This window comes from Heterocephalus glaber, unplaced genomic scaffold (assembly GCF_053883595.1).
Source record: "Heterocephalus glaber isolate CG9 unplaced genomic scaffold, H.glaber_assembly_v1.0 deba00001504, whole genome shotgun sequence".
Classification (NCBI taxonomy): Eukaryota; Metazoa; Chordata; class Mammalia; order Rodentia; family Bathyergidae; genus Heterocephalus; species Heterocephalus glaber.
In genome coordinates this window covers 62,257,620-62,277,898 of record NW_028258324.1, presented here as the reverse complement: position 1 = coordinate 62,277,898, position 20,279 = coordinate 62,257,620, and the positions used below count along the sequence as shown (strand labels likewise).

At 34.4% G+C, this 20,279-nt stretch overlaps 1 protein-coding gene across 14 annotated transcripts in view; it reads left to right on the top strand.

Annotated features, from left to right (window-relative positions):
• Nucleotides 1-20,279, top strand: part of Opa1 (OPA1 mitochondrial dynamin like GTPase) — an 80,952-nt gene that overhangs the window by 8,649 nt on the left and 52,024 nt on the right. For 6 of the 14 annotated variants that reach the window (XM_087186684.1, XM_004834760.4, XM_021255514.2 and 3 more), the window contains 6 exons: nt 396-463; nt 9,163-9,273; nt 13,548-13,601; nt 15,939-16,043; nt 17,629-17,715; nt 18,405-18,518. In XM_087186684.1, coding sequence (XP_087042810.1) covers nt 396-463; nt 9,163-9,273; nt 13,548-13,601; nt 15,939-16,043; nt 17,629-17,715; nt 18,405-18,518 — 539 coding nt within the window. The remainder of the gene's footprint in view (nt 1-395; nt 464-9,162; nt 9,274-13,547; nt 13,602-15,938; nt 16,044-17,628; nt 17,716-18,404; nt 18,519-20,279) is intronic. The other 8 variants (XM_087186686.1, XM_087186682.1, XM_087186680.1 and 5 more) reach the window with 2 other exon arrangements.

The following is a 20,279-nucleotide window of genomic DNA, read 5'->3' as shown; positions in this document are numbered from 1 at the left end:
AATTGAAATGAAAAGTAATTTTAGTTTGTCTCATCTGCCCTGTCATAGTTTTCAATTTTAAGTTTGTTTTTGTATCGTATATGTGGTCTGATGGCAGTGATACAAGGTTAAACTGTAAGTATGTTCGTGTAAAAGAGTCCTGACTAAAGAGTGTCTTTTTTTAATCATAATTTCTGGTTGTATGATTTTTAAATAGGTTAAACATGTGCTACAGTTTTTTAGAAACTCACATAATTTATCATTAATGTCCCCTAAAATAAAAGAGATTTGATGCTTTGACCTGAGTTGCTGTAAGATCCATATACTTTTTAATTAATTAGATATGAGTTGGAATTTGGCTCAGGTTAGCAACATCATTGGCCAATTTGAAGGACGATGGTACATTTATCTTTCAGGTTCACCCGGAGAAACAGCATTTAGAGCAACAGATCATGGATCTGAAAGTGACAAGCCTTATAGGAAGGTAAGTATGAAACAGAATGCTTCTCACAGGTAGTCTTGAAAGATTTTTAAGATTTTAACTTTTTTGGAAGATTTGAAAATGATAATATGTGAGGAACAAATACAAAGTCATCTTAGTAGATGTTTTTACCAATCTTAGCACAAGGTGTTATGTGACGCTTTTGGAAATGTAGTGAGAGAGACCCATTTCCTTCAGATAGGCTGTGTGAAACAGTACTTAAAGGTTGGCCCTAGGAAAGAATTTGTTATTAAATATGTGTGGGAATGGCTGAGGTAGACAAAACAAGCAGATTTATTTTCCTCAGCACTTTCCAGACCTTAATATATTCGTGTGCATTGTGAATCTCTGAGAGGACTCAAAGCACACAGAATTGAGCAGGAGAGCCCTCTCTTGTGAGCTGTATTCTAGGGATGACATTTCACTTAGTGGAAAATACGAAACAGTAGGAAGTGAGTCAGTAGGAAATAAGTCAGTTCTTTTATTGAGAGTTATATATGGGGCCACTTAGAGGATGTCTACTGTAACACAACTATATTAACAGAATTTGTATTAAAGTTATAAGGAGAATCACATATTAATGTTATAGAGTTGTTGAGACAGGACAACATGCTTTCCTCTGAATTTTTAATCATGTTTACCAGACATTTTCTTAGTCTCTGCTTTTTTCATTCTTATGATTACTTAAAAAGTTTTTGAAAAATAGTAATCTAGATAAGTAGATTAATGGAAAAATTTTGTGAACATTTTAAAATTAAATATAGAATATGTAGCTTTTATACTGAGTTTTAATACATCATAGAAAATAATTGGGGGTGCAGAACAAAGAAATAATTTCTGTTGATAGATTTCTACCTCTTTTACTCTATTTCAGCTCCAAACTCTATAGGCTATCCCAAATTTTAATTTTATTTTAAACATTTTTTTCTTTGACCTTTTAACTTTTATCTTTTGAAGGAAAAAATTTCTGTGTGTGTGTTTGTGTATGTGTATGTTTATATTTTCCTTTTAACTTGATCTTTCTTGACACATTTTCCATTTACATAGTCTTAACCAAAAGAACACTCCTGACTGTTCCTGCATGTTGTGGGGAGCAGGATGGGAGAGAAACTAGCCTAACATGCAGCTTTTTTTGAACCAGGGCCTTGGCGCTTACGGCAGGTAAACTTAATGAGCAGAAAGGAACTAATCTAATGGGGAAGGAAGAGCCTTTACTACTGGTATGGCAGTGTGGTTCTTTGAGTGACAGTATGTTTTTTGCCTGGAGCAGTTCAAGGAGGTATGCATGTCTGCTTTCTCTCTGGTACGGTGTGGAATCACTCTGGTGAATGAGAACTTAGTTCGGGTCTTGATTCAGTGCCTAAAACCCCACCAAGGTAACAAACATACAATCAGTAATTGATTGTGAGCTCTTCGGTGTAGCTGAAACAATATAGTGCATCTTTTAAATAATATTTACAGATTTTATTTTATGAAACAGACATAAAAGTAATTTTATTGCTTTATATAATTTACTTCTTTGCTTACTTAATGAGAAATGCCCTTATAAATTATTTCCCTTGACTTTTTATTAATTTATGGTAATTATTTTGCCCACTAAAAACTGAGTAATTATTTTTTCCAATGATTTCTTATAAATACTGAAACTGGAGTTTTAGCTACTTTTATTAACGTTAAAGCAAATTATAATTAATGCTAATATAAAAAATTATTATGCAAGAAAAGTATCTCCCACCCCACTGGATGGCTTTAAGTTGTTGATACACAGCATTGTATTCCTAAGGCTTGACTGCTGCCTGTGATGCTTGAGAATAGTGAGCTACTCAGGCAAAATGCAGATAGGCTGACCTAAGAAACGACCCTGCAAATTGACAACTGAATGTAAACATGCAAGAAGAGGCTTTAATAGAGCAGTGATCTTTTTGAAATCACTCAGACATCAAGTAAAAATGTGGGGAATAATCAGAGCTTGTAGGACGGCATCTACAGTTTAGCTGATAACCTTTTTGATTGGTTCAGTCTTGTGTCTGAGAGTTCCAGATTTAAAATAGTGTTCACGGTCTGAAGCAGTCCTGTGTACGTTTAATGGTTATGAGGTTTGAGACAGTTTCTAATTAGACTTCTGCTAGAAATATGAATGTAAATGCAAATCAGATTTTTTGAAAAGGAGTAATAATTGGAAAACTTTCTTTTTTTGGTACCGAGTATTGAACTCAGGACTTTGCGCTTGCCAGCCAGGTGCAGCACCAGAAAACTCTTTTTACAACTAGAACTAAAATAAAGATTTGTCCTCTGAATAGGAGAATACAGCTGGAGAAGTCCTAGCAAGCAGAGGCATAGTTAGGGTCATTCATAGTGAAGTAAAGTGGAAGTGAAAGTGATGGGCGGTGAGGGAAACAGATGGTGTGGCTAGAGTCAGTCAGGGCGGATGATACGTGAACTGATCACCTGTGGTTCCTAGCGAGGGCTTCCTAGCCCCGAAAGCATATATTTGCACATAATGCTGCATAGGCCAACCTATCATCGGGTTTCTCTGGTTTTACCTGGATTTATATCTATTTAGTTTGTGGACACTAGTTATTTATGCTGTGCTGATCCAAACTTCTGATACGTGTCTTTGATTAGTAGAACACTGAAAAAACAGTAAAAGCCCTTTTTAAACCTAACTTAGAACACTTTGTTGAGGTCTGATTGACATACAATATAAACACATTCTAATAAGTGCTTTTTGTTAATCAAAAGTTTTAGCAGTGTCCATTGGAAGAATATATAGGAAATAGCCCTTGGTGTGGACTGAATAATATTCTTGAGACTTAGAGAACTTAAAACTACTTGAACACAAATTGGAGTGATGAGCCTATTTTAGTCAATTAATGGAATCATTGATTTGTAAAGCATCAGATTTCTGTGTATCAGTTCATATACTTAGTTATATCTTAGATACACTTAGTGTATCTTCTTTTTTGGTTTCTGTAAGACTGCCGTGTTCTGGTGAAAATTGATGTACTAAATGAGACATTTTATTACCTGTACTTTTGTCCTGTCGTGTTTCTTTTTGTCATAAGCATCTCATAGAAGTAAGGAATATGGCCACTCTGAAGGTAACATGCACATTTATAATTTATAGACAATATTTAAAGGACTTTTTAAAGGCCCAACTCTTAAAAAGTAGTAGTAGTATTTTCAGTAAAATTATTAAATATTAATACATTAATGTTCTTCCAACATTATTGCTCTAATCCTTATTTTTACAGTTTATGATGCATCTCCCAACTGAAATATCCCTCCTTTTTTTTCTTCCTCCCTAATCGCCAATTACTCATCCTTAAAGTACAGCTCAGTTGTCACCTTTATGAAGCCTGACATAACCATTCTGATTCCATTAGTTATCTTCTCTCAAAGTTTACAAGACTTGCCATATGAAACACTATACTTTGTTTTGTATTCTTACTGTTTAATGAACCATTTCTGTCATTAAATACATTTTCAGAGCACCTAGGAGTGTTGAGCTCTTAGCAGAATTAATTGATTATTTGAACTCAGCAGGAAAAAAGTTAAGTTTAAAGTAAATACATTTGGTTGATGCTAACAAAGGTGGGCTAAAGATTTTTTGCTCTGATTACCTGTGAATTATTCTTGGCCTTCATATTTGACAACTGTTGAGAAGAACAAGGTTGTGGAAGTGCTTTATATGTTTGATACTGTATTTTGATATGGAATAGAGCAATGTTGCTTACATAGGATTTACATTTTTGAGATTTCTTATGCAACAAATAATTGTAATAATTATTGCAAAATTAAATTCTCACAACCTGCACTATGAAGTAACCACAAATTTTGGGAATTCTTGAGTTTTCTAAGCAGCCAATAACTAACAATTGTGCTGGTTAGATTCTTAGCTACACATGTTTCATATGTACATTGGAGTGTTAGTAGGTGGGACGCTGAGGGGTCAGAGGAGAAAAGCAGGGAATAGCTCCATGCAGAAAAGTGGAAGGGCAAAACAGCCTTACTTCATTCCATAATAACTGCACATTCCTCTTTTATGTCATTCAAGAAACAGTAAATGCTTTTAGTATGTGCATGTTTATGTATAAAATGCTGTTTTTTGGTAATTATGTAGAAGAAAGGAGATTCACTTAAGAATTTAATTATAATAAAAATTGTAATACTGATAATTATTGGTAATAGCTGTTTAGTTCATCCTTAAAATTATTTGTAGAAATTGTTCAAATAGTGAAATAGGATATGGTATTTCTGGGTTGGAGCAAGTTAATCCCAAGTGGAAAGACCTGGTTCCTTCTGATTACCAGTAATATTTTTCAGTTGGCTGTAAATACCTTGAGCAGAGTTACATATTACTGGGAGGAGGAAAATAGGAAAATAGTTTTTTATTTAACCAAATAGAATTTTTCAAACTCTGGAATATGGTTTAATGTTTAGGAATATTTTTTTAAATAGAAGGATATGGGCCAGGGATTTAGTTCAGTGGTGCCACTGCCTGCCTCATAGGTGCAAGGTCCAGAGTTCAATCCCCGGTACCAAAAATAAATAAATAAATAAATAAATAATAAATAGAAAGTTAAAACTCCTTTACTTGTATGATGTTCTTTTGCCAAACCAAAGTTACTGCAAAACTTTTAAAGCAGGGGTTGGCAAACTTTTCCTTGTAGAGCCAGATAATAAATGTTTTATTTAGGCTTGCAAGCTATAGTGTCTCTATAAACTACTCAGCCTGCTCCCCATAGTTTGCCAATTCCTGCTCTAATTTAAATATACTTTCTATTGTATTGTAGTGTTACTATTTTCCCCTCTCAAATGCACTTTGAACCTCATCGATCAAAGATAATTTGGAAATAGATGGACCGTATTATTGAGTGATGTCAGATATACACTTTGTGGTCACAGTTTCTAGATTCAGAACCTGCCTTTCCTGCTTCCTAAACTACGTAATTTGGGCAAATTACTTAACCTTTTCTGAGTTTCTGGCTTCCTCTTTTGTAGAAGGGCTAACCCTGCCTGATAAAGTTGTTGTGAAGATTGTGTAAAGTCCTTTAACATAAGACCCATTGCATGATCAAACTGAGCAAATGTTAGCTGTTCAGAGGAGGAGGAAGGCAACAACAACGGTGGTTTTCTTTCACTTTGCATTATTGTGTGAGTTAGCATCACATTACTGTTATTTTATTAATTTCTTCCCTGCAGTCTTGTAGGGAGTCTTCTGAGAATCATGAATGACAGGAGAATGAATTGTATGCTTAATGTGTAGCTTACAAGCTTAGCTTACAAATTAAGTTAAACCCTTAAAAAACCCATTTGAATTTTAACCTAAAAACTTTATATGATTAGTAGGTAAAAGTAAGTCATAATTTGACTCATCTGGGCAAACAAACATGCCAAATACTGCTCTACTTAGTGGCTGTATCACATCTCAAGTGTATGAGGCCTTATCCTAGGTGCTGTGTGTGAGAATACATAGGATGCCCTGCACAGCAGTGCACACCTGCGGTCCTAGCTACTGGGCAGGGGAAGCTGGAGACCAGGCCAGACAACATAGCCAGGCCCCTGGCTCAAGAAAAAGTGACAAAAAACAAACCAAAACAGGATATGGGGCTCAGTCCGCTATAACTTTTTAAAATACTGTTAAAAATAGTATTTTAAATGTGCTCACATACGAGTGACTTGTGATTGTCTTAGTCTGTTCAGGCAGCTGTAACAGTGCCGTGCACTGGGATGCCTTCTAGAGACCAGATGATTTCTCACATTTCTAGAAGCTAGGAAATCCAGGAGCCAGGTGGCAGTGGACCTGGTGTCTGATGAGGGTGCATGGAGAGGGCGCGTTCTCCTTGAGAGTATACATGGCTCACAGTGGAGGCAGCTCACAGTCTTCTTCTAAAAGCCGCCAGTCCCAGAGCCTGCTCCCCACCCAGAGGTCCCGCCTGTTGGTACTGTCCCACTGGGGTTGGGTTGCAGTATAAGTTTGCAGGGACAAGCCTTCAGAGCACAGCATATTACTCAATATTATTTAAAATCCCTCCACTGAAGTCTTTGAATTTTGCCATAAACAAAGCATTTTTATTTGATATTTTAGACTTGAGGTATTAGTAATTTTCTTTTCTGGTGTTATAATTTTTAAAAATGGAGAACATTGTACATGAGATATAAGATGGAGAACTGCAGTGTCAAATTGACAATGGCCAGGAGACATTGAGAGAGTATATAATCTGTAATTGTTAACAATTATTATTATTTTGCATGACAGTTACTGTATTTTATATGAAGCATTTTTAAATAATTATGTGTATGCTGTTTCTTGAGAGAAAAATGTTCCATCCTTTGGAAAACATTTATTGATAAAAATAGATGTTTTACATCCAAGAAGTATATCTTGCATGGTAGGTACACACATCTTTTCCCTTTCCTATTCCACATGGCCTTAGATTAGAAGCTGAATAGCCCATCACTTTGTTTTTAGGGTGAGATTTGATGCCTAAGTGTGGGGAAAGGTAACCTCCTTAAGATGTATAGTATAGTGTAAATAGCTTTGTCTGTGTCTCATTGTTTTCTTCCTACTTTTTTCAGGAGGTATAATTTCATCTTCTTCGCATAGCAGAACTTCAGACACAGACTTGGGAGGAAAGGGACTTGTCAATAGAGAGTGTTTTCTTGTAATCTAATAAACATTAGAATGCTGTATTTCCCATACTGTTGCTTACAGATGTAAGCAGTGACTTAGAGGGGGGTATTTAAGCTACAAATAAAAATGCTTGGGCATTGTGTAAATGAGAGTGCCAGAGGTATGTAGATACAGCAGATATACTACTATGTAAGCCAATATAGGGAGCTGCTTTTGAGGTGGTTATTTGGAAATCTAAACACTTGGATAGGAGATAGGTGACCAAAATAAATGAGCAAATGTATTAATTTGTCAGATATCTTTCTGTTGGATGAAAAGCAATGATATTTTAAAATTCAACTAATTTCATTCTTTAATATTAATATTAGCAGGGATCATACCCTAAAATAGTACAACTAAGAATCAATTGCCGGGGATTTAGCTCAGTGGTTCCAGCTCCTGCCTTGCAAGCGCAAGGTCCCAAGTTCGATCCCCAGTACCCAAAAAAAAAAAAAAAAAAAGAATCAATCAAAAATTCCCTAAATTATATATCAACATTTGTATAATTTAAAGTGCTTTACTATAATACTAATATCTGTTTATTTTCTGGAAAATCTTTATGTTTATTTAAGTCCTTGGGTTATATAAGGTAAATTAAGTAAGGCTCTAGGTGACTGTACTAATTAAATTTTGAATGTAATGTTAACCAGCATTTTAACATACTTTGCTAATTATACAAAACAAAATATTTTTGACAGTCACTTAAAAAAATTCCTGTTACTTAAAACTCCTAACTTAGACTCTATTAACTTTCCTCTTTATTTTTATGACTTGGTAAAAACTGAGCCTATTGCTCTTCCAAATCATTTACCTTGTGTAATTCAGTTACCCCATTGATTGGAACTTTGGCTTTTTAGGATTTCTGATTGAGAAAACTTTAGGCTTGAGACATTGTCAGTTCTTAGTTGGCCTTTCCACCACATTTCTCAGGGTTGATTATCTCATAGACCAGCAAATGAAAAATACTGTTCAGAAAATGACATGTATTTTGATATCAGGCCATACATGATAGATTATAATAAAAATTGTACCAATGTAATATTTCATGATTAAGTGGGATTAATATTAGAAGTAGAAAAGTTAATTGTTTTGTATATAGGTCCAAACTTTTGTTTTATTTTTAATTTTCATAATAAGTATGTTGTCTCTATATTTTATGTTCTTTCATAGGCTTTTGCTTAATGATACATGCTTATATTCTCAGGCTATTTCTATTTAATGTCAAAACAGCTCAGAAAAAGTGAAAACCAGTCAAACTAGTTATTTAATGTTATATAAAGTTAAAATAGAATCTAAAACATTTTTAAATTTACAAAAAGAATCCTAAATTTTAGTCAAGTAAGCTTGTGCATAAAGGCACATAAATATATGAATTAGTATGAAACCTTGATTAATTTGGTGCTAGAAAACTCAGATTCATAGGTTTTTGAAAGACTGTAACCTTTAATTGAAATCATGTCAAGAAAGAATACCTGTTTAACTAAGAATAATAGCTTCATAAATATTAATGATTATGAGCCTCTAAGCAGTACAGTGAGAGTTAAGGTTTAGAATTAGAAGATTTAGGCCTGTAAGATCAACACTGTTTTTAAAAAACAAAATCAATTTGAATTTTTTTCCTCATGTATTTCAAGCCAAGACCACATATTAAGCAATTCAAAACTCAGGTTTTATCAGGAAATTCAGTAAACTACAGCACTGCCTTCTTTGAACATTTCAGTTGGTCTAGGTTTTACTGTTAATGTTTTGTGTCTGGCTCATTTTATTCAGCAGTTGTTACTGCATTTTTCTTTTCACTTTTTAAACTGTGCTGTTTTTTATTTAGGAGATTACTAATCTTGCTGAGGACAAAATGGAAATGCATTATGGAGCCCAGTTATATGAAGGCTCTGTGGGTGCATGAGTTTTCATTTTTGTTTTAAGCTGTCCATTCCTCCCTCTTCCATCTGTTACTGTGTTGTGCCCTTTGGTTTAACATTGTTCTCCTCCCCAATTTCCTCCTCTCCTCACTGTAAACTCATGGCAGGGTCTGCTTGGTGAGCTCATTCTCTTACAACAGCAAATCCAAGAGCATGAAGAGGAAGCACGCAGAGCCGCTGGCCAATATGGCACAAGCTATGCCCAGCAGAAGCGCAAGGTGATGGATGGTTAAGGGGGCTACTGATGTATTCACACTAATCAGCCATTTCTGCCGAGATTGTCGCCTTAATCCATTCGTGTACTCCAACCATGAGAAATTGTTTTTAACAAATATGAAAAGAACTGATCATGTAAAGATGTAGCTTTTTTGGACTGGGTAAGTGGAGACAGGACCCAAAAAAGGAAGCTCAACCATAGGAATTTAGTTATTGAAGGTTAGGTTATCTGTGAGGGTCCATGGATTTATGTTTAGAATAAAATTATGAATTATTGTTTAGGTGATCCAGTTATTGAGTCACCCAGATATTCTTTATTGTTGCAATCAAGAAGTCCTTAAAAAATATTCTTTTGCCTGTAAGGCAGTCCCACAATATAGATTCCTAGGTTCATTATTTAAAAAGAAATAGTGATTATTTCAAAGTGAAATAATGATTTTACAGTTATACTCTGAGATCTTAAAATTACCTAATTATGTTACGTCTGTCAGGTCAGCAAAGTTTTACAGTTAAATACAAATCTTACTCGGGGAAAAAAGATTCAGTTGCGTAATTAACTTCCTATAGGTTCTGATGTCTCAGTCAACCAATAATTAAGACAATGATTTAAGGCAATGGTGCTGCTGGGTAACCTCATCTCATTTGGTGGTGGCTAATATTTGAGAGTAGTCATCATAATTCCATTTCTTTTTCAGTGTGACTCCTGGTTTTTCTCAATTCCATGGCTGTGGAATCAACACCTATATTTTGTTTAGCTTTCCAGTGAATGTATAGCATAGGTTAAAAAAAAAAAAGTTATTTTTCTGTGTGGTTAAAATAGACATATTAAGCCAAGGAAGGACTTATTTTAAGTAGTACTTAACAGTCTCTGTTCTGTATGCTATGAGTGTACCATTTAAATATTCTAAAATTGACTGCTTACACTGAGTTATCCCTTACCTTAGTTTAGTTACAGAAGGGAGACTTCTGGTGTGTAGCTTAAAAATATGAATATACCTCTACTTACAAACTAGTCTTAAGTTTTTTTGTACTGATAAAATCGAAATGAATTCTAACTACCTGGCCATTTTAAGATTCCAAGGTACATGTTAAAATTACCAGTTGCCTTTGAATCTGACAATTCAGAAAATATTAGTCATCAATACTATTATATTTTCTACACTGCCAAATATTTTAGGACTAATTTATTAGGGATTTTTCTGAGGCCTATAGGTATCACTCCTATTTCTAATATTTATTGGGTCATCCATGTAAATCCTTGTACACCTCTCTTTCCCCATTTAAACAGACTGGCAGGACTGTACCTCTGTCTGTTTTGTTTATGTAGGTGCACAGAGTGGGGCACCAAAAGGGCTTGTTCCTGCCCTCTTTAGAACTACCTTGTGTGAAACTAAAAACACTTTGCTCTTCTTTAATGAAATCATTCCCCTTATTATCCTGAAAGGCCAGCTACATACCGTTTTCCCCTCCCCCTCACCTGGAGTTAGTAGAGTTGACTTTTATGACCTTCACTATTGTGATCAAAATATTTATTCATAAGAATTTAGCATTCTAGGCGTTTGAAGTTTGCTTGAGGCACAAAACAAACTACAGCTACTTTTTGTTTCTTTTTATTAATTTTTTCTCTTCTACTTTCTTGAAAATATAAGTAGACCTTTATTAATATTTTGTTAGAAACAAATAATAAATATCTTTATATATTCTAAGCAAAAGATCTTAAGCAGAGACAGTAGATTAAAACTGCCACTGGTAGTTTTGCTTCCTATAATATGTATACATTTATAGAAATTTTTACAATAACTTATATATATGTATTTCACTGTTTTAGAATGGCCCCAGTGGCTTAAAAGGAAGAAATACTTACAGTTTTAAAATCAGGCTTGGTTTTGTGAGGAGCTAGTAAAGGTTTTTCTCTTTCAGCTTTAGCTTGTTTCTGCGGAGGATTCCGCTCTTTCTCCATCAATTTCACAGCCCTGGAATTGTAGAAAAGCTCTGGTTTCAAGACCATTGATACCATTTCTGTCAGGGTGAGTTTCAAATTAATTCCATAATGAAAACAAAACATATTAAACAACAGGACACGAACTTCTGCTTGTAAGTAGCTGCATTCTACCCATAAATTATATCAAAATGAAACACTCCCAAGTTGCTAATTAAGACCTAGAATAAGTGACAGATTGAAAATACCTTGTACTGTTCTCTTAAGAAAACATGTAAAAGTATCTTCTCATCAGTCTTTACTATTTGTTCTATAAACATTAATACCAGATTTTAAGAATTAATTTTTGACTCCACCACCACCTATTCTTTTATTATAAACATTAAAATTAATTTTGATGCTCCATCAAACTAAGCATCTAGAGTATATTGGTAAACAATGCATCAGCTATTCTTCAAAATTGTGCCAGAGGAGCAAATGATAAATTTCAGTACTCCTCAACATCCACATTTGTACAAATCTTAATGGTTGCAATTACTAAATACTAATATTAAAATCAAGATTATAATATTGTAATAACCTTGTATCTTTTAAATTTTATAACCTTTTGGTAAATTTTATTTAACCAAACTACTGAGTTAAACTTTTATAACCCTTGGCTTATAATAAACATTTTAATTTTTTTATGTGTAATTGTTAGTCTCTCAATTATTGCCCCACATGTTGAGTAATGTTGAATTTTCTCTAGTAACTGAAGATACATTGCATGAAATTAGTAAATATTCACATTCTAAGCTAAAACAATTGAAACTAAAATTCTTTATATATTTTACATAGATTTAGCTGGAATTGGGTAAATATTTAATGGAACAGAGTAAATCAAAGTACCTTTTAAAATGAGTTGGAAATTTAGTCTCCATAACAAATTATTTATGACCACATTGTTACAGAATGATGGCATGCCATATAATCATAATAAGGAATCATTCATTTCTTCATTGGCCTGCTAGATTTTTGTTCTTTGGATTGAGGGCTCCTCCTCAACTTATTCTCCTCTCTTAATAATTCTTGTCTGTTCTACACAAACACAAATAGTCCAAAAAAAATTCTATCAGCAAATATGCTTGCTATATAAAAAGAAAAATGACCCCAAAAAAAGAAAAATTAAAGTTTTTGTTATGTTATACTTTAATTACCACATCATTTTTTAGAGATTTTTCAGGCATACTTGTAAGGCAGAAAAATATAGTTACTTCTAGCAAGCATTATCAAATATTTAAAAGTTTGGAGAACTTTTTGAAAAATGTTTAGAAATAGGAATTAAAAGTTGAAAACATTTTAGGGAATGGACAAGACTTATTAATAATCTAATCATTTTAATTTTTTATCTATATTTGCTGCCATGATATCTTAATTGCTTAGTCAACAAGTGAAGCTGTACAGTGATTTAAATGAAAAAGAACATGGATTTAACTATTTTTTTCTCCTATGAAATAAATATATATTACCAATTCTGATTTTCAGAAATTAGACAGTTATTTTTAAAGGCTGATGATGACAACTTCTGTACCTTATTAAGTCGAGTCATGTGGATTTGTCACAAGTGACATCATATTTATTATGATTGATCATTGTATTTTGTATTTAGAATTGTGTTGTGACTACTTTAAGACCTGTCATACAATAAAGTTCTTTGGGTTTTTAAAATAGTCTGTCTTAGAACTATTAATAATTTGAAGTAGTTTAGTGCCTGTGGATTTTTTGTTTTTTGTTTTATGTTCAAATCAGTTTTAGTTGCTTTCATCACTGTAGGTGAATTTCATATATTATATGTTAGCAGATCTTTCCTTGGAATTGAATTTAAAAACAAGCATTTGGCTCCACATATAGCACTGAAAATGCAAGTTCTTTGCATTTATTATGAACGTCCCTACTTAAAGTGCAGAAATACATAATTTTTCCTTAAAATATACTCAGTAACCAATGAGCTTTTTCAGTGACTATATATAGTAACACAGATCTGATTGCCCAAAACACATTTCTAGTGGACAACAACCCCTTATGAATATAGTAATGTGTTGATCTCTTATTTTTCTATCAAGTCTTTCACAACAAATGACAGGAGTGACAACAGGAAAATTAGTCTTTTTTTAAGGTTTTTCTTATTAATATAAGATTTTTAAGAGCTATTTTTACTAATCACATGACAAAATTTTTTATCAAACCATGCATATAAAGCCAGTAGCTTTTACTCTTCAAATTTGTTTAAAATTTTTCTTACTGTACATTCTATATAAACCCAATTCTACTTAACTAAAATCTATTTTAAACATTTAGGTATCAGACAAAGAGAAAATTGACCAACTTCAAGAAGAACTTCTGCATACTCAGGTAATTCAGGTGAATGAGAAAAAGCATGGACTTTTTCATAGGCTAGTGTAAGTTGGATGATGTAAAAATTTATTTTTCAACAAAGCAAAATTGGGATGGTTAATTGTAGACCTTATTATCAATACATACAAAACATAATTGAGAAGGCAAAAGAAAGAACCACTTAGAAGTATTGAGTTAACTCATTTATTTGTAAAAACCAATTTTGAGTGAATCTTGTCCTTGTAATTTTAAAAGTAAACTAAACTGCTGCGCAAAAAGGAAGAAAGTGATTTGTTCTTGTATAAGTATATTTGGCGTTTTTCCATTTCTAGGCCAGTATTGGTAACACATTTCAGTTGTCTCTACTCGATAATCCAGTTTGATTCCTGGAGCAGTGGCAGCAGTAGCATTTGAGAACTTGTTAAAAATGTGGATTCTTGGCCCCATCCCAGACCTTTTCAACCGGAATGTCTTGAAAGTAGAACCCTGCAAACTTTTGTTTTAAAAGCCCTCAACATACTGTAATGTATCCTAAAGTGCAGGAATTATTGTTGCAAATGAACCTTTCAGAGACAGATGCCCAGACTGCAACCCAAAGCCCATTCTGTATCGCAAAGTGCCAACACTGCAATTAAGCCTGAATACTGAGGTTTTAGTTTAGAAAAAGCAATTCATATATTAACATCTTTGGTCTTAAAAGAAAAACAAATAACATATGTGCCATAGGTTCGGCACCACTGTTGTAGAGTTTTGGGGACAAGGTGGCTGCAAGTTGACACCTGTGCCCAAAAACGAAAATGTAGACCCCCTAAACAGATGCCATACTTTGCAAAGAAAAAAGCCAGTGAAAATTGTACCACCCTCATGTATCCATTGATATCAGCCCCTCACTTGTGCAGTTGTGGTTGCTAGTCTCTGGGCGGTGACAGCACTGTATGGAGAATTGATGATATAATAAAGCGTGGAGTAATCTATATATTCACCATTGATCTCCAGTATAAGGAAATATGCTGCTCACAGGTTAAGCCTGAAATTTTATAGAAAAAGGGGTAAAAAAGAAACAAGTGGAATTGATTTTAATAATGATTTTACTTAACTCAGTATTACAGTATTGAAACATGTAATACATATAAGAATATTAATAAGGCATTTTATGCTCACAACATGTTTTCATTCAAACCAACTATATTTCAGGTGCTCAATAACTACATGCCATATTAGCAAAAATGTACCAGAAGTTTTTAATGTACTATTATTAGATATCAGTGAGTAAATTATGTAAAAACATGTTAGAATACAGTCTAGCCCATACTTGTATGTGTCTCATAATATATAGTTCAACTGTATATATTTTTCTTTAATTTGGTTTAAGTTAGACATTCTGTGATACTAAGACCATGATTTCCTTGTATGGCTTTTGGAAGATTAAAACCTAAAAACTTTTCTAAGAACTATTTTCTACTGTGAATGGTGTGATGTAAGCTATATATAAATATTCTGCTGACTGTAGAGAATAATAGTTCTTAATAGTTTTCTGTACATGCTCAATATTTATAAAAGAAAAAATTAGGAAGACCAAAGACCAATTACCAAGGACCACATTTCCTTGAGAAGAAAAAGTGTATTACCAAGCAGCCAGCACTTTGACAAAATAACCTATCTAAACGAATTAGTTTCCTTTAAAATCTATTCTTATATCAGTGTTTTAAATATTAATATATTTTCTCTAGAAATGGAAATTTAACAAAACTTGGAAAAGTTTGAGCCTTTGACTTAAAACAGACCTACATTTAAAACTCTTCCTCTGCCACACAAGTTGGGTGACTGCTGGGCAGGCTAAAGATGTCCCTCACCCTAAGTTCCTAATCTGTATCATTTGTGCCTCATAGGGTTTCTGTGAAGGCTAAGAGAATTAATGCGTGTGCAATACTCGCTCAGCATGCTAGCTTCTATCATTTTATATCATATCGTCTTACTTAAAACAAAATAATGTGGGCTTGGGAATAATTTGAATTTTTGTCAAATGACCCTGTAAGAAATGTTTAAAATTTTGATATAATAGGAAATAATGCTTCTTAGGTGTACCTTAGGACATCTTTAAATTCTTGCATTTTTAGTATTTCTAAATAATTTAATTTCTAGCCAAGAATTTTTCAAATTAATGCTAAATTACGATAGAAAATTGTAATGAATTTCAGTTTATATGACATACTATTCTTAGTAGAAGCTTTTAAAGTAATAATTCATTTTAGATAAGTTGGGTGATGTGGCTCAAGAATTTTAGAGGATTTTAAGTAAGACTTAATGTTTAACTCACCTTTTTCTTACATGGTTATGTGCATTATTTTGTTGCAGTTAAAGTACCAGAGAATCTTGGAACGTTTAGAAAAGGAGAACAAAGAATTGAGAAAATTAGTATTGCAGAAAGATGACAAAGGCATCCATCATAGAAAACTTAAGGTATTATCATTATAACTTATTAACTCTCAGAACTTTGACACTTAACATTGATACTAGGCTTTAAGAAACTGTAAAGTGTTTTATTCTTTATTTCTAGCCTAATGTCAGCAGCTTTATAATGTGTCCATAAATCTGTAATTTCTTAAGGTTCAATTTATTTTTCTGAAATGCCTAGTTTAGTGCTCACTACAGCAGCACATATACTAAAATTGAAATACCTCGTTTATCTTTAGGCTTACTTCTACATCTATAAAAGTAGAATTGTTAGTCTAATGGATATTTAACTGTAACTTATTACTCATTGATAAGTGTGCCATCTTGCCCAGTTAATAATTTAATTGCCAAGCCAATCCATCTGTGTTAAATTGAAGCAGTTCTTTTAACTTAAATCTCATAAATAAACAGAATGTCATAATAAATAAACATGATTTGCTCCAGCATAGCAAGACAGCAGTATATTGTGGCACTTACTTTCTGTAGCCAGGGTCCAAAGATGTTTCCTAATTTAACCACATACAGTAATAGCTTTGAGCCTAAATCATGACTGTATGAAGCAGGCAACAAGTACTTTATTTACAAGTGGCACTTAGCAGTTGAGGAAAGTTATGCCCAAGAACTTACCTCAGAAAATGATATTTTCTCTCATAAAATGCAATAATGAAAATTTTTTTGCTTCTTTTGAGGTAGATGGAATGGCAGTTGCTTACCACTTCATTACTTCTAGGTATTAAGAAACGAAGAGGACCTTCAGCTGTCATGTTGTTTTACCTTGTCATTAAATCTTGTCCTTAGTTAAGCTGACTATGGTGCCACACACTTAACATGCCAGCACTCTGGGAGGTGAGGCAGGAAGAGCCCAAGCCAAGCCCAGCCCGGGCAACTTGGCAGCACCCTCTCTCAGAATAAAATATAAGAAAGGCTGGGAGGCTTATCCTTAATTATTAAATGTTTGATGGTTTCCCTTTTTCCAGGCCTATTTCTTTATTTGTTTGTTCAACAGATATTTTACTTGAGGCTTGTTATGGCACTGTGCTCAGTCCTGGCCATCTGCCCCTGATGCTGTCCCATGGTCGCCTGCTCAGCTGCTAGGGCCATTTAATCACTCTTACTGCTTTCCCAGTCTTCCTGTTGACCGTTCCACCAGTTCTAGCCTGCGGCGCTCACGTGCACACACTCTGTGACCTCTCCTTGTCCACACACCCCACATTTGCCAAGGGTGGGTTCCTTGTCAATTGATCACCTGACCCCTTATTTGGCCTTCTTGGTGTTAATGGCTTTCCTCTGTTGGTGTGTACATCAGGGTCAGTCACTCCCCTCTCTTACCATTTAGTTAGAGGTTGGGAGACCCTAAATTAAGGCACTATATTTAATCATTGTGCTTCGGGATAAACTGAAGAAGAAATGGAATTTTACTCTGTCCTGTTTCAGTTTTTACCATGAAGATGTGTCTATGTATAGTAATTGGAAAAAGCAATATAATGATCATGAAAAGACAATTTGAATTTATCAACTTTTTTCTCTTGACACACTTGTATTTTTTCTTAATATTTTCATTGTTTTATCATTTTTTTAAAAACTTTTACAGAAATCTTTGATTGATATGTATTCTGAAGTTCTTGATGTTCTGTCTGATTATGATGCAAGTTATAATACACAAGATCATCTACCACGGGTAAGTGAAAAAGTAGCAAATGGTGAACTTGCTCATAAAAAAAAGCAATTAGTTTCTCAAAAACAATATGTATATATAATATATATATACATTTTATATATACACACACATAGATACAGACACATTTTTTACCTGTAAAATCTTACTTGTGTGTTCCAGTGATGTCTTCACCATGGAGTGTTATTTGGCTCTTTATTTTGGTCCATATAAATATAAGTAAATATAAATGTCTTTTATCTGTTTATTACAGTTGTGTGTTATGAGGGAAGACTATCAGATGTGGCACTATAAATTTATTATATTTGTAATTTTAAAATACCTTAACAGAGAATTAAATTAGGCATATGAATGAAATTTATCTTACTAGAATTCAAAATGTGTTGGTAAAAAGTAAAGTAGCTATGGAAAAAATTTGTGGAAAGTTACTAATCTAATTTTAGAAATAATGGTTTAATTAGCACACTTTTTAAAAAATAAAAGTTTGACTATAAATAATGGTTCCAATTAATTTTTTCTATTTATATTTTCAGTGTGCCTACCATTTGAACCATTTTTTCATGGATTTTTCAGAACTCATTTTTATCTATAAATCTTTTAAGACACTAAAACCACAGAGCAGTATTCCAAATGTATTTAAATTTAATTGGGTGTCAAAAAATATGAATAACTATTATTTGTTTCTTGGAAAGGTCATTGTGGTTGGTGATCAGAGTGCTGGGAAAACGAGCGTGTTGGAAATGATCGCACAGGCACGAATATTCCCCAGAGGCTCTGGGGAGATGATGACGCGCTCTCCAGTGAAGGTGAGCAGAGGCCATCAAGAAAGAACTCTTCTGTAGCATCTAGAAGCACTCCCTGGGTGGAAATCTGTAGGAAGCACAGCCAGGAGCACCTGTGGCAGGAGCTGAGGGAGTGGAGAGAGAGGGTACTAGGAGAGGACAGCAAGACATGGGGTGGCCAGGCTGTGCTGAGCCTCGGATAGGCCTCAGATTGTGCTCTGAGACACATATGTGAAAGGTGGAGGGAGAGAATGAGAATACTGGAAGTGGAGTCAGAGAGTAAAGATAATTTTCTAGTTTTATTCTTTAAAAAAGAGCAAAGAAATAAAGCAGTAGGCACTGAAGTATATTGGGTCAAGGGATGATTTTCAGCATAGTTGCATGCTAATTATAATGACAGTAAAGGGGAAAAGAATGAGAGAAGGAACCATTGCAAGAACAATGAGGTGAAGGAGGCTAGGACTTGCTGTCTGAGCTGTCCATACCTTGAAGCACTAGCAAGTCCATCCCGCCATTCCCGGCCCAGAGGAAGGGGCTTCCCGGCCACCATCTGTCCCGCCACTCCCAGCCCAGAGGTAGGGGCTTCTGAGCTGCCATCCCACTGCTCCTGGTCCAGAGGAAGGGGCTTCCAGGCCACCATCCTTACCGCCGCTCCCGGCCCCTGTCCCACCTCTCCCAGCTCAGAGGAGGTGAGCCACGTGGGCTCCAACAGCACCTCCCTGCCCCCCCAGTCGAAATGAGAAAACACATAAATAAGTCTCAAAACCAGACGTCCATATCACCTACAGCAACCCCAAAAGGAAATGAGATGGAACACTCTGATACTCAACCACCTGTACCCACTGAACTGTCAACAAAAGGCGATCTGGAAAAAATGAAATCAGAAATAATTTCTCAGATAACAGGAGAAATTGTGCTCCTAGTGCAAGACATGATTAATAAATCTAGAGAGGAGCTGAGGAACATGATGGAATCCTAACATAGGAAACAAATGGAATCCATAAAACAGATGCAAATAGATTTCCAGGACGTGAAAAACTCCATTGAAAGTCTACACAGCAGAATGAGCCAATGTGAGGACAGAACTTCAGATATAGAAGATAAGATTGCAATTAGTGACCAGGAAAAGAAAAATTGCATCAAAATTATAGGGGAACGTGAGATATCAATCCAGCAGCTGCTAGATGATGCAAAGAAGAATAACATAAGACTGACTGGAGTCAAAGAAGAAACAGGAGAGAGTGCAGATAACATAAAAAAACCTCTTTACAGAAGTAATGGCAGAAAACTTCCCAAGCAGGGGAAAAGAACTTGACATACAGATAAGTGAGGCATATAGGACTCCAAATAGCCTTGATCAAAAAAAATCTACACATAGGCATATAATTGTTAAGATTCCAGAAACTGAACAGAAGAACAAAGTTCTACAAGCAGTGAGAGAAAAGAAACAAATCACATATAAAGGAAAGCCCATCAGAATCACAGCAGACTTCTCAACACAAACCATCAAGGCAAGAAGAGCTTGGAGTGACATATTCCAAGCCCTAAAAGAAAACAGCCTCCAACCCAGATTGATGTACCCTGCAAAACTATCTTTCAAAATGGATGGAGAAATAAGATACTTTCATGACAAAGAGCACCTTAGGAACTTTGTGAATACCAAACCAGCACTCCAAAAAATTTTACACAATATCCTAGGAACAGACATTGAGGATCAAAACCCCAGGAAGCAAAGCAGAGTGAACCCATCTGGCACAACAAGAAATTAAATGTAAAGGGGGAGAA